The sequence below is a fragment of the Lissotriton vulgaris genome, chromosome 2_1 (genome assembly GCF_964263255.1).
Source record: "Lissotriton vulgaris chromosome 2_1, aLisVul1.2, whole genome shotgun sequence".
Classification (NCBI taxonomy): domain Eukaryota; kingdom Metazoa; phylum Chordata; class Amphibia; order Caudata; family Salamandridae; genus Lissotriton; species Lissotriton vulgaris.
The window spans coordinates 238,715,936-238,743,873 of NC_141687.1; the positions used below are offsets into that span (position 1 = coordinate 238,715,936).

The window sequence follows — 27,938 nt, forward strand, 5'->3', positions numbered from 1 at the left end:
TGTTTATTCCTTTTGTGCCTGGTAAACCTTTGTACTTTGTGGTTAAGTCTCTTAATCCCCATCACTACCTGCTCCTAAAAGATATAAATGGAGTCCCTAGATGTGATGGGATTAAGTTTGGATCGTGGTTTGAATGGACTGGTTGTTAGTCTTTTTTCGTTGCAATATTGCTTTCTACATTTTCAGTGTTTTTGGTACTGCATGTGATACTATTTTAATTTGCTAGTTCCTGCAGATCTGTCAGGAGTGACATGCCCGATGTGGTCAGATTTAAAAAAGGGAGGACTTGTTGAAAGTTCAGGCTGTTTTGTTGTCTCATCAGTTTTTAGGTCTCGTGGCGTTGAACCGCGGTCTTGCCAGAGACCTATTGTTAGGGATTCTTCTTTCCAGGAGAGGGGACAGGAGCTGGTCGCGCGCTCGGAATTGAGCGGGCCACGCGCACGTGAACGCGCTCGCTGTGGCCAGCTCCTGTCTCCTCTCCTGGAAAGCTGTACCACACAGCCACACCTTCCCCTGCTTACGCATGCGCACACACACACACACACACACACACACACACACGCACCACCCCCTCCCTCCTACAACTAAATACCTGTACCAGTTCTGAGGCTACAGCCCCCGGCCCAGGCTGTCTTTTCTTCCTCTGTGACGACCACCTCCTGCAATAAGGGGTTAAGTTCAGTCCCGCACACCATCTCCAGCCCTCCCTGCAGGCGCCCTCTCTTTGCCGGGGCCCGGGAGCCGCCAGGGCGCCCCCGCCGCTTCTCGTTCACCCTGTCAAGGCTTCCCTTGCTGTGGTCACAACCGACGCTTAAGAGGAATGTACGACCCTTCCTTTTATTCTCAACTCATCTACCCAAGGTCTCTACTACCTCAACATGCTGTCGGATACTTTCACTTCACTTTCCTTCCTGTGTACAACGTGTTGACTCTGTAACACCGCCTCTTTCCTCTCCAATTGGCTACAGAGCGCGAGCTCCTCGTCATCACTGGTGCCCTTGTCTGATTTGTTGAGTACTTTAAGGCCGCCCACTTCCTCGATCGCTCATTGGCTGGTTGTGTCCTTCCCCTTTGATATTCCTGCCCTTTTATTGACTCCCTGTGAAGTCTGTCTCCTCCCTGACAGGTGGGTTTAGGGGTAAAATAGTTGCTGTGTATGCCTGCTGAAACAGGTATCCCGTTCTAGCTCTTGCTCACACGGCAGCACTGCTGTCAATGCTAAATTTGCCACTGAGGAGGCGTCAGACAAGGTAACGAGGCAATTGGAGCGTGGCTCTGCCAAACTCTAGCTCACTATTGAAACTCACACTTACCTGGCTTCTATCTGAACTAACGAAGTGTAACATAATTTTAGTATATGTAATTTTAACTAGTAAACTTCTAGTTTTTAGAATACAGTGTCTTAGCTTTTAAGGGAATATGAAGCAGCGCTAATTATCTGTTTATTGTATAGACTGCTAAGATTTTAATTAATCAAGCAATAAAGATTATCTGTGATTATCTGTGGTTACCTGGCTTCCATGTGGTGTTTTGGACTCCATGGGACTAAGCAACCCGGTGTTTGATGAGCCATCCCACAGTATTGTGACTGATCTGACCTCTTTTGTTGTTGTTGTTTGTGTTGGGCCTCTTTTTTGTGTTTTTCGAAGACTGTTAACATTATCTTATGATAACGTTAATCATTGTTTGAGCAGTGCTGGACATGTATTCAAGAGTTTTGACTTGGCCAACAGTCCTCTGCCAGGCACCCGCCCAAATGAGATGGAGAACAACTGGCAATGCTGCCACTATCTATAGTATTTTTCCAGGGGGGGCTACAATTTAGGTGTCTGTGTCCAGTGATGCCCTGGTTACTTACTGGTAATCTCCATTACCCTTTGTCAATTTCGTACTCAATCATAGTCATTGCTACATGCATGTAAACATTGGGAAAGTATAAAGAGGGATATTTAAACACAAATATTGGGGTTGGGGGTGGATTTATTTTCTGCATGCCCCGTGCGTGAGGTGCATCATCAGAGCTGTGTGAATAACAGCTGTGAGCCCGTGCGTGAGGTGCATCATCAGAGCTGTGTGAATAATAACTGCGTCAGCCCGGTGCGTAAGGTGCATCATCAGAGCTGTGTAAATAATAACAGCTGTGAGCCCGTGCGTGAGGTGCATCATCAGAGCTGTGTGAATAATAACTGCGTCAGCCCGGTGCCTAAGGTGCATCATCAGAGCTGTGTGAATAATACCCGTGTCAGAGCTGTGTGAATAATAACTGCGTCAGCCCCGTGCGTGAGGTGCATCATCAGAGTTGTGTGAATAATAACAGCTGTGAGCAACAGCATACTCTTGCATACACTCTCACTGCTCACCAATTCAAAGTTTGCTAAAAAAAGTTATGCAACGCATTGTCATATACAATGCCAATAACTCAAACTTTAATGCTGCGAGACCTATTGCATTGTAAATGCTTGTTGCATTTTTGTTTGGGAGAAAGTTTTTTTGTCTAGTAGTTGCGTAGTCAAATGAGCTTACAGGGCAATAGGAAAGCCCCAGTGCTAGCAATTGTTCCTCTCCCTTGTTGAGATCGATATCTGTAAGGTTTGTAATCGTTTGACTGTTGCTTTGTGTATTCTCTGTTGCTGTCTCCAATTGCACCTGGTTTGTAGTGTTTGTTGCTTCTTTGGTTCTTCGTAGTTTGGCTTTTCGTCTTTCGCTGCGATTAACAGATCGTCTCTTGGTTGTCTGTTCATTTGTATTCTTGGGCGTAGTGTATTACGCCGTTCGTAGACTAAAAAATCCACCTCCTCTACTAATGAAATCTTCGCCTGTATTTGTTTATTAACCTGAGTGCGGTCATTTGCTTCAGTTTAACTTTCTGGTGCTGAGCTCCGAGTTGGAATTTTACTTGTACCCACTTGGCCGCCATATTGTCTGTCAGCTCGCACTTCACCATATTTTGAGACTTTGAGAGCATCGTTCTTTATAGCAAAGGAGAATATGGGTCCTGTTTCGTAATCTGTACGATCTCGGTGAAACGTGTAAGCCTTGCTTTCTCGGATTTTGGCCTCCTCTTCTTTTTTAAGTCTTTTGATCATTTCATCTTTAAGTTTTGATATTTCATAATTTCATCCCATTACTCTTACGCATTTAGTATATCAATTTGATCCTATAGCTTGGTGCTGTCTTTTTCCGCATATTTAACTAAAATAATGATTAGTCGCCTGGATGACTCAAGGTTGGTTTCTGCCCACTCCTTCATTTCATGGTATGGATTTTCATAGCTCGGGGCTGTTAAAATTTGTAACCCCGGTGGTACTTTGCCTACTTCTAAGTAGCGTTAAAGGGATCTTTTCCTCCCACCATTTATTTTTTTCTGACTTAATTAATTTCTCCAGTTGCTTGATTTTTTTTCTCCGAGTTTGGTGTTGCGCAGCCCCACTGATGCATTCTGGGAGACTGAGTCCTGACTTAATGCTTTGTCATCATTAAACATATCTGCCACCACCGCTTCCCTTTCCTAAAGCGCGTCGGCTCAGATTGTGCTTGCTTAGATCTGTGTATGAAATTTGTCTGTTGTAAAATATATATTTATACACACACATTACACACACATTACTATTCTGTTACTATTTAATTTTGAAGTAGTCGCGGACCTCCAGATGAGACTCTATGGACCCCCAAGGGTCCCCGGACCACAGGTTGGGAACCATTGCTCTACACAAGTTGATATATCAAATGGAGTTGTGATAAAGTCCATTATTTCTCCAGTTGCCCCATAAAAAAGTGACACCATCGCAGCTGAAGTCCCTCCACTCTACCATCCCCTCACAATTCCTCTGCCCTAACACCGTTCTCATTTTCCCTTCCCCATCTCGCTATCATAGTGAAGTAGTGTGGCTCACTGGTTAGAGGCGGCAGACCCGAGAGCAGAGGACGGCCTGGGACCAGGGTTCGATTCCCGGCGCGGCAGGTTTCTGGACCAGGGTCAGCGGACTCGATAATTCTCTCGCCTCGGTGCCCACTCTGATCAGCGATCACACTCGGCAACTCTGGGCATTAGCTTGCCTCATCTTCACTAACGGCCCCACCAGACCGCTGGGGATGCCTGGTCTCACCCTGGAGATACCCATTAAGGGACCATCTCTCAGGGAAGCCAGGAAGGGTTTCGCAGCGGTCGAAGCGCCTTGGGACCCTCCGGGTAAGTAGTGCGCTATATAAATGCCTATACATTACATTACATCATTGTCTCACTACTATCTCCGAAATCACTCATCCATTGTTCACTTTATTTTTCTGGTCTCTTGCTCAGTTGGCATCTTGCAAATGCAGAATGAGGCTACAGACTTGATGGTAGTGTGATTGTGAAAAAAGGCTTGAATAGTCAAGCATTTGTTAGGATTGTGCCCCCAAATACCGCCCAGGCTAAATTGTTCAGTGTTCTACAATTAATGGCAGCCTTTTACAGCAAATAGTTTTTTTTTTTTTTTGCTGAGTCCACCATTAATCAAAAAACAGATTTCTATTTTAGTGAAGCAGACTATAAATGAGTTGTTTACCTGAGGTCAATTGAGTGGCTGTGGTAGTCGCTGTGCTTCTGAGGGAAGAGAGTATTTAGGGTTGATGCATTTTTCCAAAGAGAAACATTTTTGTGACCACACAGATTATTCCAGGAAGTTTTAATTGTTGAGTCCTAAAACCTAAGAGACCTGTAAATTCGCTCTCTCGGTAGGAATATCCATGTTACCTTCCAGTCTGCCCCTTAGGAAGCTGTTCCAGCCATCAAACAGTACACTATCTTCCCTTCCCACATATGAAATTTCCTACAGTAATATTGGTGATCAAAATTTGAAATACAAAATGTGAGTGCCTCACCCCATTTGAGGTTTGTCACAGGCTTTGTATTGTACTTCTCTTGAAATGTTTTGTTGCACTGCATTTTGTAGGACATAAACACCTTTAATATGACGTATGTTACATTTGCAAGTGTACATTTTTCTTACAGCTCGTTCTAAGATACCTGCAAATTTATAGTCTCCTCCTGATGTATTTTGCCTGCCTCTCCTAATTGAAAGGTTGATTTGCAACTGTTTGTAATCTAAATGTCTGTTAATAGGAAAATGTTTTCATCTCTAGCAACAGAAAGACAGCATGCGCCTTGATGAGACGATGTTAGTGAAACAGCTGTTGCCAGAGATCTGCCATTTTATACACACTTACCGGGATGGAACACCACACGCACTGGAACTGCGCAACTCTGCAGCTCTGGTCCTCTTCTCTCTCAGTTGCAATAACTTTGGTGCAGTCTTCAGCCGAATATCCACCAGGTAAGCAAATGAAAGACTTGGTATGACTGTCTCAGTGGGATTTTTTTATTAGGTCTCGCCAGCGCATGCGCTGCTGTGGCGAGACATTTAGTAAGTGGGATTTAATAAGGTGACACAGCTTTTTGGGTGGCATAGAGCGTGCGGCTACGTGCACAATGACGAGTAGAGGCGCATTCTGGCTTTCCTCTCTCGTCATGGTGCGCGCACATCGCACACCACTCGCCAGACGTGACGCTGAAGCTGCTGCTTTCACTTTCCACTCGCTTTTTTTTTTTTTTTTAATTTCATTTTAGCGCCTGCACACATACCCAACTCCCGGTTTTGTTTTAAATGGCTTTCCTCCCGACGTTGTTTCTGTCCTTTAACTTAAATGCAGCATTTCCTTTAAACAAAGGGTGCGCCTGTTGGCGCTTCTGCTACCCCCCCCCCCCCCCCCCCCCCCCCACACCTCCCTCTGCACACACACAAATACAGTGAGTGATAACATCAAGGTAGGCCCGGATTTAGTCAAAGGCACAGTGCACATTCCGTCACTTTCAGTACCGTGCATGCATACACTGTTGTATTTATTTTTAATTGTATTTGTTTGCGTTCGCATCCCCTCTGCTTGTTCTGCTATTATGCTGAGCACAATCTTTTCAGTGATACTACTGGTAGCTGGTGGAATTTACAGCAGAGTTGTAAACTTTTAACTTTATTTACTAAGCCTCCACATTCTTTGCATTCTTTACCCCTCCATCATTCTTCCCCTTCCCTGTATCTCCTCCTCCGCGTTACTCCTCCCGACCTCCCTATGCCTTTGCTGCATTAACCATTCTTTCACAAACTCCCTTTTCCTTTCTCTTTTCACTCTTTTGTTAATTGCCTAGTCCACCTCCCTCGCTGTACTTCGTTATATTGGGCCCTCTTCCTCTCTTCACCTTCTCTCGCTTCACTATCACCATGTCTCTTTCTGCCTTCCATTTTAAAGCTTTCTCCCCCTTTCTATGAGTCCATCTTTATCACTATCGATCCCAATCCTTGTTTTCTTCTAGATGTGCTGCTTTGTATACTCAGGGACTTGAGTGAAGTAGCGCAGTTCCTGTATCCAGAAGTATTGTATTGCAGCGTTTAAGTAGCACCTCTGATCCCTGTTGGGGCCATGATTTGGAAGTGCCATGATTTGATCTTGGTGATAAGAATAGGAGCCTCAGCATTAAAAGTTCCCTTTAAGTATTAGCCAATCTCTCCATTAAAAAAGTTATTAATCTGCCGGCACATGGGTTATATTTCATTATTCTATCGCCGGGGAAGGCAGCCTACTAGGTCGTGCAGTAACCGTTGCTAAATTGAGCAGTGAGTGGTTGCAAAATGTTAAATCAGAGTTCAACTGTCTAATGGATACAATTATCTGACATTATTAGTATTTCCACATACTCGTACATTGGGTAATTGACTCTAAAAATTGTATGTCTCTTACAGCCAAATTCTGCTTGTATCCCGGTTGTATTCCTACTTTTACATTATAAACTACGATCGTTGCTGATTTTCTTCCATTCACTTCCTCTTTATCTAGAAGGCTATAGTCTGCATGGAAACGACTGTGGTTTCTAGGTAGTGCTATGCTTGAGTAGTTCTTGTGAGTGTGTGCCATGTTGATCAGCAGTATGGTAGTGCTCGATAGTGTCAGTAGAGACTCCAATTTAAATAGCTGGTAACATTTGTCTGGTGCAGTACTCCTTTAATACACAGACAAAGCATGTCTCTAACTATACTACTTACTGCATGCAGGTAGATGGTGAAATAACTACATGTAACTCAATGCATTTGTCCTTTATACTGTTTAGATTACAAGAACTGACTCAGTGTTCAGAAGAAAACATTGACATTCATGATATTGAATTAATTCAATACATCAGTGTGGATTGTTCGAAACTGAAAAGACTTCTGCACGGTGAGTGGACTTTACTTTAAAAAAAAGTATCAGTGTATATTTTAAACACTGCAGCACCATTCTGAATGGTATGAATTAAGATGGGTTGTTGGCCCTGTCGAAAAATAACGTATAAGGAAAAATCATTTGTTTACTAAATCTTGTTTTAATTTTCCAATTTTTTGGAACATCTTCTATGAACCTAGGAACAAATATGGTGACAATGTTCCACCATAAAACATGCCACTATGGCACCCAGGTCTTTAATGTACCAATGCTTTACAGTTGCTAACCTTGGGTGAGGAGAAAGAGAAAACTGTTTTATTTGTTGAAAAACTCTTAGCCTACAGGTCTCAGTAGTCGCACACATGCCACATTAGCACTTGACAGTCTTCTCTATTGTTGCACGCAATAGTTCTTTTATTTAGAATTTTGATTCTATGCAATGCTGCTTGAATTTCTCTGCATGTAACCACACTTAGCTACCACATTGCTTATGGAACAAGGACCCATTGTATTTATTTTAAGAACGTGGATCTTGCCAGAATACCTATGGAAGTACTGTGCAAATCATTGCAATTTACAAAAAGTTTATTATCTGGAAAGAAGCACCAGCATAATATAAAAAAGCAATGTAAATCTAGTACAGATGACAAAATCAAGTCAGTCAAGATGTTTACTTCGAGCATTTCCCACAATTTGAGTGAAAGAATAACAACATGGATGACAAAAAAAATGCTCAACTTATTTTGAAAACCTTAAAAAGCATCACTCCGATCCTAAATTAAAATTGTCACAGTTAAAAGTATTTATTACTTCATTAGAAAAAGTACAATTGTGAATATTTTGTCATGAATTTCCAATCTGTCTAATTACTTAAACATAATAATGAATCCTTTTATAATAGTTTAAGTAGTAAATTCTCAATCGTTTTCTTGGAGAGCCCCTGCCCTCCTCTATGACACAGACTGTTGGGTTGTTATGATCATTCTATTAGATAAATCATGCCCCTCCTTATTTATTTATTCGAGGATTGTATATTTATGTGTAATGCTAGCTACTTGGAATGTAATTATTTCCAAAGTATCCCATTAAAGATTTATATCCACACCATCCACAAAACAGCATTCAATAATATATGCCACACAACTATGAAAGAGCAACTGATTTCTTTTGAGAAGAGAAGTGTGTACACTATAAAGGACAAGGTGGCATTTGCATCTGTTTATTTACACAACCGCTAAAAGTCACAACACAAATCTACATTTCTCTGGAATTTGGAATAGATCTCACTGAGCTCAGACACCCAAACAAAGTATTTTATCTGTGCTCACGACCCAGTATTCTCTACATACATCCTCTTTCTTTGCGTTAAAGCTGACAAGCTCCAAAATGCTACCAACCTGACAGATTTGTTCTGTCTTGATATCAGAAAAGTAGAGCAACCCATCAGTCATTTCCTATATCTTCAAGCCCTATTCAGATGCACACAACAAAATCTTGCTTGATCAGGAAGATATTCCATTCAGTAAGTGTAATGATGATAAATAACAATGACTACCATTCTACAATATAAGCAACACGCAGTGTAACATTTCTCCTTTACTGGATTGAGAGACTCGTAACAGTTGAGGGTAACCTATACTTGCTTGTTGGTGGAATGATTCACGCCAAAGATCACTATAATATTTCTTACTGTGTTTTCAGGACTAGAAGTGAGAATCATGCGTAGTCGAAGCTTACTACTAGTGAGGTATGTCCACCATATGCGTAAAACTAAAATCGTTAAAGGTAGACTCAATTGATCAGTCTGGCAAGCTAGTAGGTGATCCATCCTACCTTCCATTAGAAAAGTAATGTATGCTGTATCCTCCCTAACTGAGTGTGCCCTGTAACTGAAGACAACTGTGCCAGTTTCCTGCATTACCTGCCAAGCCCACCTAGCTATTTTCAGGGATGAAAATTCAAGTAAAATATTTCCTGATTGAAATCAGAGGATGACTGGTACCCAAGCCTTCCCTGCCTGGTCATCCCTATGTAGGTCTTTAAGCACCTTACAACATGCACTCTTGGATTTTCTGAAAAGAATGGGATAGGAGCTTCTATTGGATTGTGTGCTTTGGGCGGTGGTGAACGTTGTAAACATCCTGCTGAACTAAACACCCTTACACCAGACTTCCGCTTGCAGAATACCAGGTCCGTCCAAAAAATCACTATCTTTGCCAACATATCTTTAATCAGAGACCCTGGTTCGGGGCCCAATTCAAGAGCAAGCAGAGAACCCTGAGGATATCTCACAATTGAGAATACCTTTGTTTTCGGGGCACATATGTTTCCCACGGTTAACCATATTGCATCTCGGTGGTTGTTTCCCCTTTGGCATGCCATTTTTTTTTATTTTTTTTTAATTTTTGTAAACCTTTATTGTGCATAAAAAATTAACAAATACGGGCCCACGGGGGGCGGAGCTAGCCAGCGTCGATGGCGGACGTGTGAGCTTTCGGCTCCTCGCCTAAGCCCCTAAAATATCCTGATAAACTATCCTATCGCATGCCAGCGTAGCTGTGTTCGGTACCTGGTGACCCCTGGTACCCCCAGACCCGATTGAGTGATCCGGAGCGGCCGTTGGTAACGGAGAAAACCCGGGACGTTCCGCGAAGGAGAGAGGTGGCGGACCAGGCCTGAAGCCGCGACCTGCCCTGCGGAGCAGGCCGCACGACGTCACACGACGTGCGGCCCCGAACACTGGAGGAGACGGGACGAGCGGTGCTGGAATCGGCGCGCTGACGCCAGGACACACGGGAGGCCCCCCCCCAGCCACACCGCACCACCCTAGAGCTAACGCCACGACACCCCCTCTCCGCCACACCTCAACGGAGCGGGCGAGCACGGTGCCGAATGAACACGAGCTGCGGGGGCTGGGGAGACAAGCCGGCCGCGTGTACGCCTTGGTTCACCTGGGAGCCCACGCACCGCGACGTTACAGCTGGAAGGACACTGTCGTTAGCAAACCCGGAGGGGTTAGCATAAAATCCACGGACTGCGGGGGCCTACGCAGGAAGCTCACCGGAGGGGACGCTCTCGACATAGCCGCCATTTTGGCCCACCCGCTCCACCAACGCTGGTGCGGCGGCCGGGAGTGGTGAAGGAGTGAGCGGAGCACTACTCTCGCGGCCCTGCCTAGACTTCGACGAGGAGGTTTCTCAGTGACAGAGCCCCCCCTTCCACTGGGAGGACGTCATGGGGAAAAACGATGCGGCGCAGGCCAAACTCTCGTTCGAACGCCGGAGGCCGAAGGGGACTGAGCCACCAGCACCGGAGGCCTCCCCGAAAGGGGCAGCGGCGACAACGGCACCTGCAGAACTTCGGGACCTGCTGGCGGCGATGGAGAAGGGCATCCAGAACAGCATCGAGGCGGTGGGCTCCAAGATAGACGCTTTGTCGTATCGCATGGACCGCATGGCGGAGCGTGTAGACAAACATGCGGAGCGCCTAGATATGGCGGAACGACGCCTCACGGAGGCCGAGGAGGCGCAGACTGAGTGGGACAAGGACCGCCGGCAATTCGGCAGGCTGCTCCAAGTGATCCGTGACAAGGCCGAGGACTTAGAAGCGCGCTCCCGCAGATCGAACATTCGTATAACTGGAGTAGCGGAATCGACTCGGACTGGTAAGATGGAGCTCTACGTAGAGAACATGCTGAAAGTGCTGCTCGGGGAGGAGGCTTTCTCCCCAATGTTCATCGTGGAGAGGGCGCATCGCACTTTGGGCCCTCAACCTCAACCTGGCGCGCCTCCCCGACCCATCATAGCAAAGCTCCTGAACTACAGGGACAGGGACACGGCCTTGCGGCTGGCTAGGGAAAAAGGGCAGCTCCAGATGGAAGGCATGAACATATCGCTGTACCCCGACTTCACGGCCAAAGTGCAAGAGGAGCGCCGTCAGTTCATACCGCATAAGAAACAACTCCGCGAGTTGGGACTTGACTACGCAATGCTTTACCCGGCCAAGCTGAGGATTAATACTGGCGGGAAATCGTACCTCTTCACAGACCCTAAGGAGCTGCAGAAGTCGCTGAAAACGTGGGCCAGGGAACGTAAGGAACATCGACAGCAGCACGGAGAGGACTCGGGGGCAGCATCAAACTTGGAGGAACAGGACTGAGGCGGTGCACCCAGTATGTATTGCTCCCCACTGCGGGTAGTTCCGTCGGACATGCTGCCACAAGGATACTGTGCGTACCCATAAGGTGAGCTATACATCGGATTCATTTTGGGACACTAGATGTGAGATGGGAGGAGTATCCACACCGCGAAGCACGCTGTTTCGCAGGGACAGACTACAAGTGCCGCAGAGGCGTTCAAAGTATTGACATTGAGGACGGGTTTGGGGGAAACGGGGGAAATGGGTGAACTCAGTGTAAGGCATTGGAACGCTTTGGGGCTAGGCAGAGGTGCAGAACTGGAGATAAACTTTGAAACCGTTGGTGGTTCCATGCAGTCTTGGCACGCTTTGCCCCTGTGCTTTTGGTCGAGACACTCCCCAGGGAGTTGGGACTGGTATTGCCTAACACTTTGAGGTTCTTGAGTTGATGGGGATTTGTGGGGGGCTCTGTCTGGCCGGGTTGGGGGAGGTCAGCTGTGGGTGGGGAGGGGACAGGGGGGCGGGTTCTGGAACCGGGTTTGGGGGGTTCGTTATTGTTCGAAAGTTGAAGGGTCCGTGGTTTGCTATGAGCATCTGGCTTGGAGTGAGTGCATGTGAATGGAGTGACTGTCTGGCCGCCTTGGGTACTGGTGCCCTGGGCTGTGGCACGCCACCTGCCTATGGCGTCACTATGATACGTTGTGATCTGCGATGTTGGCTGCTGTAGTGTCTGAGCGCCCACAGGCCCGACGCGCACTAACCCTGCTGACCTGGAATGTGCGAGGGCTAAACGACCACCGCAAGCTGAGGAAGGTTATGAGCTTTCTTCACAGGCATCATGTGGATGTAGCCCTGCTGCAAGAAACACACCTACCTGTTCATAGTAAGATGTTGCGGACTAGAGGGTTGGCGGGAAATATAGTGGCAGCGGGCTTCACCACTCACGCGCGTGGCGTGATTACCTGGGCTAACCCCTCCTCGAGATTGAAACTGACCCCGATACATGTGGACACAGAGGGTAGATATGTGGTTGCTAGGTGTGCGGGGAGGGGGCTAGATCTGCTATTAGTGAACGTTTATGGTCCCAATCATGATAATCCGGAGTTTTATGCAACCCTGTCGGCCACATGTAGGGCACACACACACTCCAAAATGCTATGGGGGGGGGGACTTCAACTTTGTATTTGACCCTGACAGGGATCGTTCCGCAGGCCCTGCTCGAAGGCCAGTGGCATCTGCTGTCTACATGAGAGCGGAGATGACAAAGCTGGACCTAGTGGATGTGTGGCGGGACAAACACCCTATGCAGGGCGGATTCACGCATTACTCGGCCTATCACAACATACATACTAGAATAGACTACTGGCTAGCCTCCTCTTCAGTGCTTGGCGGCATCAGCTCGTGTACAGTTCTCCCGCGCACACTATCGGACCACTCCCCAGTCCTGATCAGTCTTTCCACCGCCAGGAAGGGGATCCCGCCTTACACTTGGCGTTTCCCGCGCTATGCTCTACTAGATGACGCCTTTCGCGGGGAGATGGCGGAAGACATAGAACGCTACTTCGCCACCAATATTAATTCGGTTGATAGCTTCTTCACTATATGGGAAGCCTTCAAAGTGTATATAAGAGGAATGGCCATGTCCAAACACTCCAGCGTCCTGCGCTCCATTAGGAGGGATCTCTCCGACTTAGAAAACAAGCTGGCGGCCTTAGAGAAACGCCAGCTGGCTGATTCTGGAGGCGACGCAGGACAGGCGCTCCCGCCCCTGCTGGCGGAATACAACGCGCTTGCGGACAGAGAAGTCCTTTACATGGGCAAGTACGCCACTGCCCGAGCTTACGGGGAGGGAGAGAGGCCAGGGGCATTGCTGGCCCGCATGGTCAAGGGCTCCCGGAGACCCTTAGTGATAGAAGAACTGCAGACCCCGGAGGGCGACAGGGTAGTTGAGGAAGACCAGATACTGGAGACATTCCGGCGCCACTACACGGAACTTTATCGTTCCAAGGCGGGGGGTGCGGAAACGGAAATTGACGATTACCTGGACTATATCTCAATGCCGTTCCTCAAGAACTCAGACAGGGAATTTCTTATGGCCCCCTTCCACGAAGACAAGATTTTAGATGCACTGGGATGCATGCGGTCGGGGAGCGCCCCAGGCTGACGGTCTCACGGTAGGCTTTTACAAAGCATTTAAAGACCTCCTGCTCCCGCACCTGATCGCCCTCTTTGACACCATCTGCGAAGATGGAGAGATGCCACCCTCTATGCGGGAAGCCTTGCTGGTTACGATCCCGAAACCGGGGAAATCTCCGGACCTCTGTGGATCGTACAGGCCGCTCAGCTTGCTGAACGTAGACGCGAAATTGTATGCAAAGGTGCTAGCCAACAGACTGGCTCTGCTGGTCCCGGACCTGGTGGCACCGGAGCAATCTGGTTTCGTGCCTAGCCGGAACCTGACTTATAACATCCGCACGGTACTGGGTACGATACAGCATGTTAAGCAGGAGAATCCCGCGTTGGCGATTTTCCTAGATATGGAAAAGGCGTTCGACTCCGTCGAATGGTCATTCATGATCAGAGTGTTGCGCAAATTGGGACTGGGAGAACCGTTCTTGCAGAGGATAGGGGCACTTTATCACCACCCCTCGGCCCGTCTGCGCCTGGGTGACAGGGTTTCAGACCCGATACACATCAGTAGGGGAACCCGACAGGGATGCCCCTTGTCACCACTGCTGTATGCGCTGGTGGCGGAACCGCTGGCATGTGCCATGCGGGAATACCATAGCCTGGAAGGTGTCAGTTTCCCCACCTACAAGATCGGCATCTCGACATATGCAGATGACACCTTACTGTATGTCCGGGACCCAGAAACCAATTTGACCTCGATTCTTAGGGAAGTGGTCCGATTCGGAGCGCTTTCTGGACTCAAGGTGAACTGGGACAAGTCCATTGCTTTCCCCCTGACCCCAGTCACGAGACCTTTCGAGATGGAATATCCCCTACAGTGGACTGACGACTCGGTACGATACCTAGGCATCCGCCTACACACGGATCCGGAGATCCTGATCCGAGACAACTACGGGGTCGCGTTCAACAAACTGGTGGATGATGTGGATGTCTGGATCAGACTCCCCCTCTCCTTGTTGGGCAGGATTGCCCTCATGAAGATGATAGTGCTTCCCCGGTTCCTCTTCCTCTTTGTTAACATTCCGGTCGTACTGTCGAGGGTCTTCTTTAAGCGAATAACACAGGTCTTAGTCAGGCTCGCCTGGGGCGGGAAACAGCCTCGAGTCAAATGGGCGACACTGACACTCCCATGCGAAATGGGGGGACTGGGGGCGCCAGACTTGGAGCGCTACTATCGAGTGGCACAGGCGATACACTTACACTCATGGATCCATGGAGATGCACGTACACCACATCTCATCCTAGAGCGGCTGTTCGCTGACCCACTCCCCCTGCCGGCCACGATCTGTCTCCCATCGGACCGAGCGGTCGGACAGATGGACTCGCTCAAGGCGACCAACCATGCATGGCACGCACTGATGAGAGAGCGGGGATGTGACTTGATGTACTCCCCACAGATGCCGGTGGCCTGGGCCCTATGGCTTGACCCGCTCAATGAGAAAGGGGTAACAGAGGCCCTAAAACCCCTTGGCGTACAGAATATGGAGGACTTGTTCTTGGACGGTACCCTGAAAACCTGGGAACAACTCCCCCCTATCACCCCGGCTCCCTCGCTGCTACAAAGGTTCCAGTATCATAGGATCCGATCAGCCTGCTGAGAAATACTGGGCCCCTCGCTACAGGAACCTGAGGAGGTCCCTGAATTGACGTATATTATTGAGACTAAAACTCCCACGAAACTGGTCTCTATGGTCAACAAGCTAGGAACCTCGCACCAAACGTTACCTGACTCTGCTCCTAGAGCGGCGTGGGAAACGGATCTTCAAGCCCCCATCGATGACGCTATGTGGCGCTACTGCTGCGTCAATACCCGTAAAGTTTCTCTTAATGGCAGGCACCGTCTAGTGCACTTTAAATTTCTGCAGAGGGTATATTATACCCCTGAGCGGCTACACCGCTATGGCTTACGTGGCTCCTCGGAGTGTGAGCGCTGTCGGGCCCAGATCGCTGATTTCTTTCATTTGGCCTGGCTATGCCCGGGGGTGAGCTCCTTCTGGGAGGAGGTCTTTGCGGAGCTGGGCGGGATTTTGGGGGAGCCACTGCAGAGATCCCCAGCGCTCGCACTGCTGGGCTTCTCCAAACCGCTGGCCCCTTCGTTGCGCAGGATAGTGGATGTAGCGTTGCTGCTGGCCAGAAGGGTCGTGGCAACGTGCTGGATGCGCGGGCCACTCCCCACCAAAACGAGATGGCTTAGGGACCTCCAATACTGCTGCACCCAAACGGAATTGTACAGCGAGCTGCTGCCGCCCAAGAGCAGGCCGAAATCCTTCTGGGACCTCTACAAGGAACACCTACTAAAGGGGGAGGGGGACGACACTGACTCGTCGGAGGTAGACGAACTTCAGGCTGAGGAGTTGGAGAATGATTTAGACCTGGGACAACCGCCGCAGGGGGAGCACTGAAGCTTTTCTTGTAGGAAGTGGGACACGGGAGGGCGCAGGCGGCACACGGGGAAGGTGGGTTGGGTGCGATAAGAACTAGAGGACAGCTCGGGTGGGGGGTGGGTGCAACACACACTTAGGACACACACGACATCATTCACATAGGATGAATAACAGAGACTCCAGCAATGTACTCGATAGCAAACGGGGAGGGCCTTGGGGTTGTTTAGGGGTAGTTTCTTTCTGGTTTTTCCCTTTCTTTACTTCCCTTTTCTTGTTGTTGCAAGACCGCACTACTACACTTGAATTGTAGGATTGCCGACTGTCACATTGCTCAGCTGCAGCCTTTCAGGGTACGATAAGACTGGCGTATATTGATTTGTTCCATCACCTTGTGCCGCCGGGCCTCCGGGATGCCGGCACTCAGGCTGTGTATAATGCTCTACAGAATTGCCCACCGGGCCTTCACGAAGTGTTGTGAACTGTGCTGTTGAAATGCAATGCCACTTTATGCTGACGGTTGGCGATATCAAAAATAAAGGTCTTTAAAAAAAAAAAAAAAAATACGGGCCCACAACCGTCAGGCCGGCCACGATACTTTCAGCACAAGAGCGAACAATACAGATTCCCAGCGGCACCAGGATGAATAGTAATAGTCATGAAATAATTCTGCAAACGATTACGTGCCACCAGGAAAACAGGATCAGTGAAGGTTAGTTTTTAAAAATTTTAAAGGTGTAAAACAATAAACAGTGAAGAATAGAGATCAAGGAGTACTGAGTCCGTGTCATTACTTCACATCAGGAGTAGGTAACAGCATAGTATGGAATCACCCGTATAAGCTAGCATCTGAGACAACATGGCGGTTTAAGGAAAAACAACAGGAGCGCAGACTGGCAAGCACACGCCATGCTTAGCGCCACCCACTCCCACTAACCCTTCCCTCGGACCCAGGACAGAAACAGATAAAGAAAAGCGCAGAAAATAGAAAGGCCCATAGAAATGAACTATATGAAATTAAACCCCCCCCACCCTATATCAATGCGGAGGTTACGGCCTACCCCCCCCGACAATGTGCCTGTCGCCCACTAAGAACCCGAAATATAGGAAAAGAAAAGGAAGAAATAGAAAAAGAATACCCTAATACTGGAGGAGGGCCAATTCTAAATCACCCGAACTCCCCGGCCATCAAGTCTCTTCACTTCCCACAATAACAAGTCAGAGCGTCCATACATTTAGAAAACAGGGAGAGACATCAGAAATCGCTTCAGCACGTGTCGAGGAAGCGTCCCGTCCCGGGCCCCCACCCGTCCCTCAAGCACAGTCAACACAACGAAGGTTACACCTAACCCTGGCCAGATTTCAAGCGTCCATCCAAATATGACCCCGGATTACACTCCGCCCCAGATAGAACAAAGGGACAAGATGGCCGCCCCCCATATGGATAAGGTCCCCCTGCACAGATTGTACACACCCAGTCACAAACCATGGCAGTGATCCAGAATAGTGTCGCACCCAAGTCCACCCAATGCAGCATAACACAGCAGCGTAAACCCACAGCAGCTCCGGCCTGGGCAGCTTGGAAAGATAGTTGCATCCCCAGCTGAGCCACAAACGAGGGCAGGGGTCCATTGTTCGACAGTGAAGGCTGAGGCAGGCAAGGAAACAAAGTAGTCTCCACGACATGGGCTGGCGGCAGTCCTGCAGAGACTACAGTCTCAAAATGTTGCTCCAGTTGATAGGTTCGCTGCAACAATGTCCCCGTGTCGATTTCAGGAGAGGCTCGGTCGATCACACAAGGGGGGCCAGCTGGCGAGGCATTCTCCGGCCCGAGAGTGGCTGCATCCAACTTATCTCCGAGCGCACAGTAGCGATCATGCCAGTCCGCCCTTAGCTCGGTCAGCGCTGCAAGGATGGAGGCATGGGTGATGGTAGGCGGCCGATCTAGTGAATCGGCAGTGCGAAGATCAACAAAGTGTTCCGACCGCCACTTGAGGCCATGGAGGGCGACACCTTCAGGGGCAGAGACGGAGTCCATTCGTGCCGCGGAGGAGACGACCGCCATATTGTGCACCAACAAAGGGTCTCCACTCATTCGGGTGGATCCCACGATAGGCAGCTGGAGTACGATCTCTTATAAATGCCTGAGCTCCCCTCAGTAGCGTGTAATGAGTCCTGTAGGTCCCGTCATGGAAACCCGTCCCGGCGTGAAGCAATGGCGAGTCGCAGCGGCCATTTCCACCTCATCGGTTACAAAGCAGCGCGGCTCACCTTAACACCGCTATGAGGGGAGAAAGCGAGGAGAACCCACAGCCGGTCGAGTAGCACTTCCAGAGGAGGGATCGGTGCGGGCACCTGACAGGCAGTCGTAGCGGGGGGCGCAGGCACACCATCCGTCGGTGGGATCCAAGGAGCTCCGGCCGTCTCCAGCTGGGCGCATCGACCCGGGGCACTGGTCCAGGGCTCGGCACCGGTCGTTGAGAAAGCCCGCCGTTACCACCAGCAATCGGGCAGGTAGGAGCACCGGAGAAACGCCACCAGCAACAGCGCGGCGCACTCGTCCTTTCGCGGCTACTTTGCCGCAGGATAGTAGTCAGGATAGATTAATAGCAGAACAGGCTCGGGGAGCCGGGCGATTACACGTCCGTCTCCGCCGCCATCTTGGCTCCTCCCCCTGGCATGCCATTTTTAAGAGCACAGCTAAAATCTCAGACCAGAAAGAATTGCTTATTTCGCATGAAAGTCTTTTCTCTGATAATTCGAACAAGATGTGCACTATATCTGACCCTACTGGTTTGAAACTCCAGAAACCAACTACAAAAGCATCCGGAAAACTTTTCCCATAGCATCCCTGCGCACCGGGGGCGAGGCGATACCACGCGATTCCGCCCTGGCGTCGTCCGCGTACGTGACATCAGCGAGGTCCCATAAGATCCACCCTGGTGCGCCTATGTCAGTTTTTTCCATTTCCGGGGGCAACTCTGATCTGGTCCTTGCTACGGGCCTGTTTGGACCCTCCTTTTTTAGGTCGAGCTGGTAAAAGCAATGCAAAGCATTGCGTCCAGCGAAGTATCTATTGTTGCCCACTTTCTGGGAATCTGAGACAGGGGTCGGGCCCGCGTGGCGATTGGGGTCTGTGGACTCATACGTCCAGGCTGGCGCCGTGCACATGTCCTACCTCACATTCCCTGAAGTGCACGAACACACACACACAGGTACACACACACACACACACAGGCACGCGCAGGCACACCCAGGCACGCGCAGGCACATCCAGGCACACACACCCAGGCACACACATGCAGACACGCACCCAGACACGCACCCAGACACGCACCCAGACACGCACCTTGCTGTTTGGCACACTTGCCGGGTCCTCGGCTCCCGATGGAGGGGGGGGGCGGCGTGGCCAGGGGCTCCTGAGCAGGGACAGGCTGACAACTTCCAGCCTGCTAACTTTCTGCTGCTCCGGCGGGACCTGCGGTGTGGTGTGGGAACGGTGGCTATGGTGCACGGGCGGGGCAGGACGGCGGCTGCGCAGGATTCGTAGCCCCTGCCCTTCGGCCGCCGCCAGGGCTTCGCCCTGCTAGCGCACCATTGGCTGCTGCTCTTGTGTTGGTGATGTCACTGATCCTGTGTAACTGAGACGGCTGGGTGGTGAAGCAATGCTGGTGCGTACAGAGGGGACTTGTATGCCCGAAAACTAAGTGCACGCCAGGCCGCTGTGGTGAGATATTTATGTATAGACTATTTGATTTCTGCCTGTGTTACATCTATGCGTGCATGTGGATGAATAGCCCTGCGAGGTATGGGGGGATCATCTTTCTATAGCCAGATACAATGTGTATTTTGGGGAGGTAATACCAGTAGTGGACAAACTGTGCCTTCACGCATATGTAATAGAGGTGCAGGTCTTGGGCACCGAACCAACCCTGCTCATATGGATGGGTGAGTGTGCACCAGCTAATTCTAGGCATCTTGCTTGATCAGGTGATCATATAGGATCTGATGGTTTTAAAGAAGGCATTCGTTAGTGCGAGGGGAATATTATTAAACATGTCTAAAAACTTGGGCAGCACTATAATTTTCATGACCGCCTCTCTATCAGCAAGTGACAAGGGCAGTTGCGGCCAGGCACCATGTTTGTAAAGTTGTTCAGCCTATGGCACCAGGGGCCCTTCTCTGATCCGACCGCTGCAGCTCACCCATTCAGTTCTGCAAGGGGAAGGGCTGCCCGCATTTCACAGCCGATTGTCCGCAGAAACCCACAGCGTCTTTGCCTCACCACCAGCGCAGCCCGCCATGAGTCCAGGCGGACACACACTGCCACGGCCCTGTGCCCACCTCCGGTAGTGCGCGCAGGGGTTGTGTGCCACTCCTCCGTTGCAGTCGGCTCCGCAGCACTGACCACAGTGACCGCGACACCCTACACCGGTGCCAGCAGCTGGGAACCTCCACAGCAGCACCTACGGCACCCGGGGCAGTGTGTACCAGGGCACATTGCTCTTCACTCCGCTCTGCATCTAGCTGACCACCTCAATTGTTTTGCTGGTAAGGCCAACACAGTATCCCAGGCCCCTGTAATTTCTCTGCCCTATGGGCTAAGCTTCATGTCTGGTGTGAATGATATGATGTAGCAGTGGCCACATCCTGTTATGGGTGTGCGCAGCAGCTGGTCTGCCTGTATGTGACTGACTCTGTTCAGTGATACCAGCCCCTTCAGCGGTCCCTATCAGGTATGAAACAGAAACGTGGGCATAGGTAGGCTTATAAACCGATGTAGACACACGGCAATTGATGGCAGAGCATTGCCCTCAATACGTGTCTTCTGGAGTGACTACCCCAGCCCCTGTGGTTTGCCAGAGGCAGATACCTTTGGGCAGGCCGCGCACACGTCCAGTGCTGTGCCGTTGCCCTGTGCCTGGTTGCCGTGGCCCTCTGCAGCCCTGCGCCTGTCGTGACCCTCTGCAGCCCTTTGTCTGGTCGCCACGGGCCTCTGCAGCCGTCGTTTGTTTCAATGACCACTCATCAGCGAAACTGCAGGAGCCTGGCGCACTTCTCCTTTCCCACACGGGGACAGTGCCCACGGTGACTCGCCCTATGGTTACACACAGCTCCCGGCTCATTAGTGCTTCTGCAAGGCTCCTTCCGCGACAGCCTCCACAGGCTCCAACTGACGCCGCCCATGCCTCTGCACCCATGTCGTCCTCGGCTCTCATAGGTTTTTAATCATTAGTCACCAACTTCTGGGCCTAGTCGCGGGGATGGCCGAGCAGGAGTGCCTGTGATAGGTATGCTCCGGGCAGGGCCTCTGGAAAGATACAATTCTGCGGCCACAGTGGTTTCCTCTTGAGTATGGATTTGTTGCTCTTGCCACATAATCCATCTCTGTATATTTTTCACTTGAGATCACAAAAAATCGCTTCTACCTCAAAAGGATCCAAAGTTACTAAAACTGCTACCATGCATGTTGCTGCGGATGGCAAGCTCGTTGTTGCACAGACGCAGGCCATCTTTCAGGTACAAATTGCTGAATCTAGATGTTAAACGAATAATCCTTCCGCATACACCTCCCCCTGCCGCTTAATTACTTTTCCCTTAGCAAAAGAGGTTCTTAAAAGATGCCCTATAATTCTGTGCCCCTGAACCAAGCGCTGTGAAAAGAAAGGGCAGAACGGTAGGGTTCTGCCGCCAAGGAAATGGAGTAGTCATCTAAACACCATGCCACTTTGTGCATAGGCCCACTTGCCACCACCGCTACTAATAGCTTTGTGCACAGTTGGCACATGTTCGTGCCTTGTGCTTTATAAATTACTTGACTTGCCACCTTGCACATATAGATGCTGATGTGAAACTGTTCTTGCCTCTTACCCATCTCAATGCTACTCATTCTAGGGACAACAGTAGGATGAAAGGCTAGCTGTCTTTTCCAGGGTCTGAACCAGTAACTTGTATGTTACCCATTGAGCTCAGCAGCAGGCACACAACCCCCTAAGTTGTCTTGTCGCTTCCTTCCCACCTTAACAGAATGTGCACTTTGAGAACCCCACGATTAAAAGCAGAGCCTACAAAAGGTAAGACAACTAGTATTTACCAAATAGTACAACAATCCCACTATGGAACTAACAGGTAGAGATTTCACACCCTGTGGAGCTGTACTTTATGTGGACATTAAATGACCAACTGTTTATTAAGTTTATTTTAATGGAGCCATATGACATGCACCTAAATTATTATGATGTTTTTAATTGTCTGCTTTTCTGATTTGAGATAGATTCTTACAAAATTGTAATTGTATTTATATAGCTCTTACTACCCCCAGATGAGGCGTCAATGCGCTGAAATGTTAATTACATGTGCAGTTCAATACATCCATACACCAATATGCATGCAGAAACCTCACACTGCCCAATTTTACAATATATAATATCAGTTTCCGAAAGCGTTTACTGACAAAAATGCCATAGGACTAAAAATGGCTGTATCAAACAACTGTACACCTGAGGTCATGAAAACCAAAGTAATTTGTGGAGCTCAAAACAGAAGCCTCAAAGTCTCTAAAACAAGATCACAGTTCTCAGTTCTGCACTTTGTGACCTTGCCGTATTGTTTTCTAAAATCAAATGACACTTCCCCATGGATAGCAAAACATAGCATAGCATACCACATCACTCAGCACCACCACAGCATCACTCAGAGGCACCACAACATCACTCAGAGGCACCACAACATCACTATGCTCTACCACAGCATCACTGAACGCCACAGCATCACTCGTTCGCCATCAATCTGTGCAACCATTCAACAACAACTGGTTCAAATATATTCTCTTAATGTTTCAAGCTTTATTACAAATGTAACAAAAAGATGTTAATATTTCATTTCTGTTCTTGGATTTTCGTCACAATAAAATACGATGAACATAATCTTCACAAAAGTTATTTACAAAAGTTTAAGCTATTGCCATTATAAATTACAATGACTTTTATTTAAGTATTCATTATTAAAAAACAATTAAAAGCCATTGTTATTTGTAATATCAATGCATGTAATTCAGGTAAATAAAACACATATTGCATTACAAATGCTATAGATGTCACATTTGCGAAAGTTATAACTATTGGCATTGTAAATGACAAAGCTAATAATTTCGCTATTTAAAAAAAAAACATAAATAAAAAATGTCATATACAATACCAATAGCTCAAACTTTCCTAATGTGAGACGTATTGCATTGCAAATGCTTATTCTTCCATTGTGCCTTCTTTTTCCTTCCATTGTCCCTTTTTTTGTGGAACAGTGTGCGAATGCCTTTGAGCTTCAAGACTTGCATGTTGTGTGGGTGTCTTATGTCGGCGACGTACCCTCACCTCATTTGTATGTGGTGTTTGGGGGAGGATCACAGCACCACTGATTGTGCGGATTGATTGTGCAGCGTGCCAACATTTGAAGCCAAAGTCGAGGCGGCAACGCTAGATGAAACTTCTCTCGCTGTGGCTCTCCAGGTCTACGTCCTCCCCTCGGTCTGCTTCGGCGGACGGCTTCAGATACGGCAGTGGTAGTCGTCCTCCCCCTTCTCTGATGTCGCATGAGCATGGCTCCCGGTGGGTAAGTGTTGCAGTTTGTCCCTGGGGGCATGGGCTCTCTGCAGGTGGTGTGGTCCTATCCACTTTTTCCTGGTGTTGGGGCATCAAGAGTCCAGATGGAGACATGCGCAGCGGTTTTGCAGGCCTCGCTTGCGTCTCCTCCTCCTCCTTCCCTTCTTGGGGCGTCAGCGGATCCCTTACCGTGCACGGGGCCATCCGTGGCTCCGCTGGCGGCTCCTGCGCCTATTGGTTCGGATCCTGGCTTGGAGGATGTGGTGCTGTTGGGGTGCGGCTCCTCTGGGGCACCTCCTTCAGACCACGGTGTCTCTGCCTCGCCGCAAACTACTGCGGGAGTCCCTGTGGTGTCGCGAGAGGTCATCGGGGCTGTCAGAGGACTTCGTGTCACTCCCCAGGCCCTTCTCGTTCCTCCGCGCAGGCGGCTGCCTCGGCGGGGGTCGAGTCGGAGTCGCGCTGGCCAGAGGCTCCGGCTCCACTTTGGTCCTGGATGCTGTGTGACTGGGAAGAAGCTGCAAAATCGGCCCTGTAACAAAATCGGCTGAAAACCAGCCCTGGCAAAGAGCGCGGCGGCACCCCCCGGGCAGGTGGGGGGCGGGGTCGGTGCGGCTGAGCACTTTGCCAGGGCCGTTTTGATTCCCAGTCTGGCCCGGGCTGTATTTTGGTATCGTCCTCCCCGGAGACTGGTCGCCGCATGGTATCCTTTTCACCGGTGTCGTCGAAGGGCGGCTCCCCACCTTTCCTGAGGCAGAGGTGTTCGTTGGAAGAGCGGCAGGTCCCTCATTCTTTGGCTCCTTCTGACTTCCAGGTCTGGCCCTTTCCCGTCCTGCTTTGCTTTGGGGACGGCCACCTTAGTTTGCAGTCGTCGCCCATGGAGGAGCTGCTTTCTCCACCGCGGGGACCTACGGGAGCTTGTGTGGCCTTTGCTCACACAGTGTCCACGGGCGTGGGCATTCTGCGCATGGGTGACCCAGTTGCTCACTTTCCGGCGGACCATCTCTTGGAGGTTCGCCACCAGGGCTCTGGTGGGCGGGAAATCTTACTTCCCTTTGAGGGGTCGCTCCTTTCTTCCCTGACTGGGGCTTGGAGGCGTCCCGCCTCTGGTGATCTGGTGCCTCAGCACCTTCTGCACCGGCGTCTTCCGGCGCCGCGTGACCCGGGGTGCCTTTACCTCCACTCCTCTGCTGCCAGTCCACGTTTGCGGACCGCCTTTCCCTCCCTGCCGCCACTGTTGACTCCACCGTCCCGGGATGCTCGCTGGCTGTATTCTTGGGGGCGCAACACGTTCGCCTCGACCAGCGCTGCCCTGCTGGCTCTTAACACCTTGTGTGTTTTGGCTAGGACCTCCTCTTGTTTCTGGGTCTCTGCTCAGTCTCTGGGATCCGCAGCCTCCCAAGAGACTGTCCTGGTGGATGGCTGGGAGCTAGCAGTGTTTATTCTCTGCTCCGCTCTCAACATCTCGGAGGTACTAGGCCGGGCCATGGCTTCCTCAGTCGCCCTCTGTCGCCATGCTTGGCTTTGGGACGCGTACTCCCTGAAAATATTCGGGAGCGGCTCATTGATCTTTCACTTGACGGCAGTCTGTGTTTAATGCAACGGCTGACTCCGCCATCCAAAGGTTCCTGTCAGGGCTCCTACCTCCTCCTCCTCCTCCTTCCCCTCCTCAGTGACTGCTGAGTTGGGCTGGTTCTGGGCATTCTTAGGCCGCTTGTTCTGTATGTGGAGTGTGCTTTCTGGCCATTGAGTCTTCCTTGGGATTTTGGCATTGTTGGTTGCTGGACGGCTCTTTGTTGCCTATGTGTGTGTTTTGCTGGAGTTGTTGCGCAGACTCGGCCCAAAGATTAGGCCTTCTGCTTTGCTTAGACTGCTTGTCAAGTCTTCTGCAGGGGTGTCTTTTCCCGTGGCCCTTTTTGTTTTTTCCTCTGCTGCGGAAGTTCTTCCAAAGAGGGTTCCCATATCTTGGAACTTAACGTACCCTATGTGGGGTAGTGGTAGCTGTTATATAGCTTGTGCTCTGCTAGGGAGTTCTGGTCGCCTTCGGGTGATGGTTCTCCATGGCGTTTCTGTATGTTGCTTTTTGAGGTCGGGTGCGGGCCCTCGTAGTGTTGTGGTTGGACATTTTTTCGCCTTCCTGCCCCTTTCCCGAGGGCTGGAGTGATTCGGAGTGCTCCCTTGTCAGGCGTAGACTGCCTGGTATTCTGGGCCCCGGGCTGTTCTTCTTGCTTTTGGCAGCTTATGACTGTTGGCCTTGTCCTGTTGCCTTCCATTTGGAGGGAGCTTGCCTTCCTTTCCCCCTTTTCCTTGGGCTCTCTGGGCTTCTTCTTCTTCCTCCTTTTCCTGTCCTGGCATTGGATGGAAGCTTTGTTGCCTTGTGAGGGAGTGAGGTGCTTCGGCCTCTCTTGCCTTGCCTTTGGTTCTTCTGCTGTGAAGGTACATGCCTCTTCAGTCTCCCTTTCCTCATACACCCTCTGGGGTTGGTGGTGTTCCCCTTGTGGGGGTTACTCTTGCCTGGAGGGGATGAAGTTTCTCTTCTGGGCGCAGATCTGGTTCCCTGTGGGACCTTCTGTCCAGGCTGCTGGGGTCCTTTCGCAGACCCTCCTTCCCTGTGAGTATTGCTAGGGTATCTATTCTACCTGAAGGAATCTACAGCTAGTAGTCTCTATTGGATGTACGAGATACTTCCCTTTGGTAACAATGTATCTGGTAGAGATGATTCTAGCCGCAGATTTCTTCACGGCCTGCCCTTCCTCCCCGTTCAGCGATGACCCTTGGGTTGGTATTCGGTACTCGCCTCCTGGTGGGTGGAGGGGCTGTGTCTCCTGTGAGTACCTTATTTTGCTCCTTACGGGTGACTCCATCTGGTTTCGGTTCATTCCTCCTCTTGGGTCCTTGGAGGATGGGGTTATGGTGCTTCCGTGCCCCGCTGCTCTGATTACTCCAGGTTTGAGGGGGTTTACCTTCCATCTCTGTCCTTCCCTCCCTTCCCTCGCTTCCCTTTTTGTTGCTGCTGAGAGTTCTGGCCCCTCTGCTTACCTCCGAATAGGGGGTCATCTGGCTAGGCCGTGCCCTTATTCCTCGGGTGGTGGTTGCCCTCTACGCTGGGGTGGCTTGGAGGTTTGTGTTCTGTCTGTCTCGGGACCGTCTCCTCTTCCTTATTTCTGGATGGGGGTGGTTGTCCTGTTACATGCATCATGGCTTTTTATGCATGTTCCTTGTTTCAGGGGAAAGGCTGCTGGCAGGGTGGCTACTCGGGGCTCTGCTCTGTTCTTTCTTCTGGTGTCATTTGAATCTCCTTTTTCTACTATTTCGCACACTGTTGCCAAGCCCCCACAGTTTTTTTGTCTGGTGGCTCCTCGTTGTGGTGCAGAAAAGTTCTCTGAAAAAAACTGACGTAGGCACACCGGGGTGGGTCTCATGTGACCTCGCTGACGTCACGTATGCGGAAGACGCCTGGGCAGAGTCGCGTGGTGTCGCCCCGCCCCCAGCGCACAGGGATGCTGTGGCAAGTTTTCCCGATCCAGTCTCACGCCTGGAGATAATTCTACGTGAAGCAATCTGTAAAACATGAAGCACCTGCAGTTAAAAGTATCCATTGGAAGAAAAAGTTACTTAACACAGTAATGCGTTTTCTTGTGGCGACTTTCTAACCACAGATTCCTCAGTGCTGTCTTCCCTCCTGTGGAGAGGACTCTTGACAACCTAATAAGGTTCCATTTTAGGTTTTGGCACATTGTCACCTGTAATTTGTTGAATTCGCTCTGTCTCTTGAGGGTGCAGAAGGAGAAAGATTAAGACTCTGACATCATTGCACAGGGGTGATGCTTACATGCGTCTCTGCTCCTTCACTTCTAGTGCATATTGAGCTACATGGCACCATTTACCAGCAGGCTGAGAGCATTGCTAAAACGAATTTGCAGATCCAAAATATTCTAAAGTTGAGGAATCTGAGGTTGGAGCAGCCATCCGAAAACATTACCAAAGGTAAGTATATTCTTCTTGAAATGCCATTTTCTGACAAGGTACGGAAGATGCTTTTCAATTAAAGAGAATCAAATGCAAACCAGTGCATACCTTGCCTATCCTGAGAAGTACCTGTTTCTGATCTTTTAGCTTGCCAAGTTTGTAGATATTGCCCACCATCCAAATTTGATTGGTCTTGTGTTTGTTATTTATTCTTGGAGTCAAAAAAAGTAAAGATGGGCAATATCTGTTAGCATAGATTATGCATGAAAGGCTATATTTTTATAATAGTGAAAAAGAAAAGTGTTCTGCTTCACCTGAGTAGTTGATCTTTAAACAAAAAAGATTTTTTTAATTAAAAAGCTCAAGGGAAGTTGACGATCTGATCATGTTTTGCTATGACTTGGACCAAAGGATTATTGTAACCACTGACAAC

The 27,938-nt window shown here is 49.6% G+C and overlaps 1 protein-coding gene across 6 annotated transcripts in view; it reads left to right on the plus strand.

The window, feature by feature from the left end:
* Positions 1–27,938, plus strand: part of NF1 (neurofibromin 1) — a 2,008,692-nt gene that overhangs the window by 280,991 nt on the left and 1,699,763 nt on the right. For all 6 annotated transcript variants that reach the window (XM_086954827.1, XM_086954826.1, XM_086954830.1 and 3 more), the window contains exons 4-5: positions 5,125–5,315; positions 7,142–7,248. In XM_086954827.1, coding sequence (XP_086810953.1) covers positions 5,125–5,315; positions 7,142–7,248 — 298 coding nt within the window. The remainder of the gene's footprint in view (positions 1–5,124; positions 5,316–7,141; positions 7,249–27,938) is intronic.